Source organism: Branchiostoma floridae, chromosome 4 (genome assembly GCF_000003815.2).
Source record: "Branchiostoma floridae strain S238N-H82 chromosome 4, Bfl_VNyyK, whole genome shotgun sequence".
Classification (NCBI taxonomy): Eukaryota; Metazoa; Chordata; class Leptocardii; order Amphioxiformes; family Branchiostomatidae; genus Branchiostoma; species Branchiostoma floridae.
Genome location: NC_049982.1, coordinates 20,146,317 through 20,147,199, shown reverse-complemented (window position 1 = coordinate 20,147,199; position 883 = coordinate 20,146,317). Strand labels below are relative to the sequence as shown.

Here is an 883-nt window from a genome sequence, read left to right as displayed (position 1 = left end):
CTCTATCGTGGCGGGCGATCCGCACCTCCAGCTCGCTGTCAGTACCCAGACCGTCCAGCACAACCTGCGATGTGGTACTTATCCATAATCATCCCGGCCTTTCTAGAACGCGCGCCACATGTACGCACAGGCCAGTTGTTAACTTACTGCCAGTACCGGCGACTGTTCTTCATTTTTTTACTCTTTTTTTCTGAACCTTCTCAGATGAAAGCCGCTGTTTTACGGGCGCAGTTGGCCAGGCAGGCATCATTCTTATAAGCCCGCCACCTTCTACCAACGTGTTTATCACCCGTGTATGAGATTGTGACGTCGTGGGACAGTTGTATAAAACAAATCTAAGAAACGGGTCAGTTTTGTAGTTTTAACCAATGTTACTTTATTTCGATAGGTATTGAGTCTAAGGAACCCGCCATGGAGCTGATGGCCGACGCAATGAAAGCAAAGAATGACATTTCCAAGAGATCCGTATTACAAGTACGATTTCAATATGCTTAAGCTTGTTCTTGCATTTATCTGTTATTTACGTAGTATTACATAGCTTGCGAGGCTGACCACTGCATTCTACTTTCGATAAAGCTACTGTCCCCTTTGCCTTAATCAAACGACCCGTCGTTTGTTTTACTTGTCCCCAGGACTGCAATGGCATGGACTCCTGCAACTGTTATTTCAATAAGCATCGAGTCGGCTGTGCAAGTGACGAGATGAAAACTCAGTGCCCAGCTGCATGCGAACAGTGTATTCCAGGTAGGTGGTGACTTTACAAAACTATTGTGAAAACCGCCTATTGTTCGAATATAAAACAATGCTTAAGACAATTCTTGAGACGTTCATGCAAAATTCAACTGCTCGTAAGGGTGATACAGTTTATGTTCTTTGAGTACTT

The 883-nt window shown here is 44.5% G+C and overlaps 1 protein-coding gene across 1 annotated transcript in view; it reads left to right on the top strand.

Annotated features, from left to right (window-relative positions):
* The first annotated feature begins 90 nt into the window (after window positions 1–90).
* The window catches only part of LOC118414273 (protein PRY2-like), a 4,073-nt gene continuing 3,280 nt past the window's right edge, over window positions 91–883 (top strand). Inside the window, exons 1-2 of the mRNA XM_035818201.1 lie at window positions 91–474; window positions 633–744. Coding sequence (XP_035674094.1) covers window positions 412–474; window positions 633–744 — 175 coding nt within the window. The 5' untranslated portion in view covers window positions 91–411. The remainder of the gene's footprint in view (window positions 475–632; window positions 745–883) is intronic.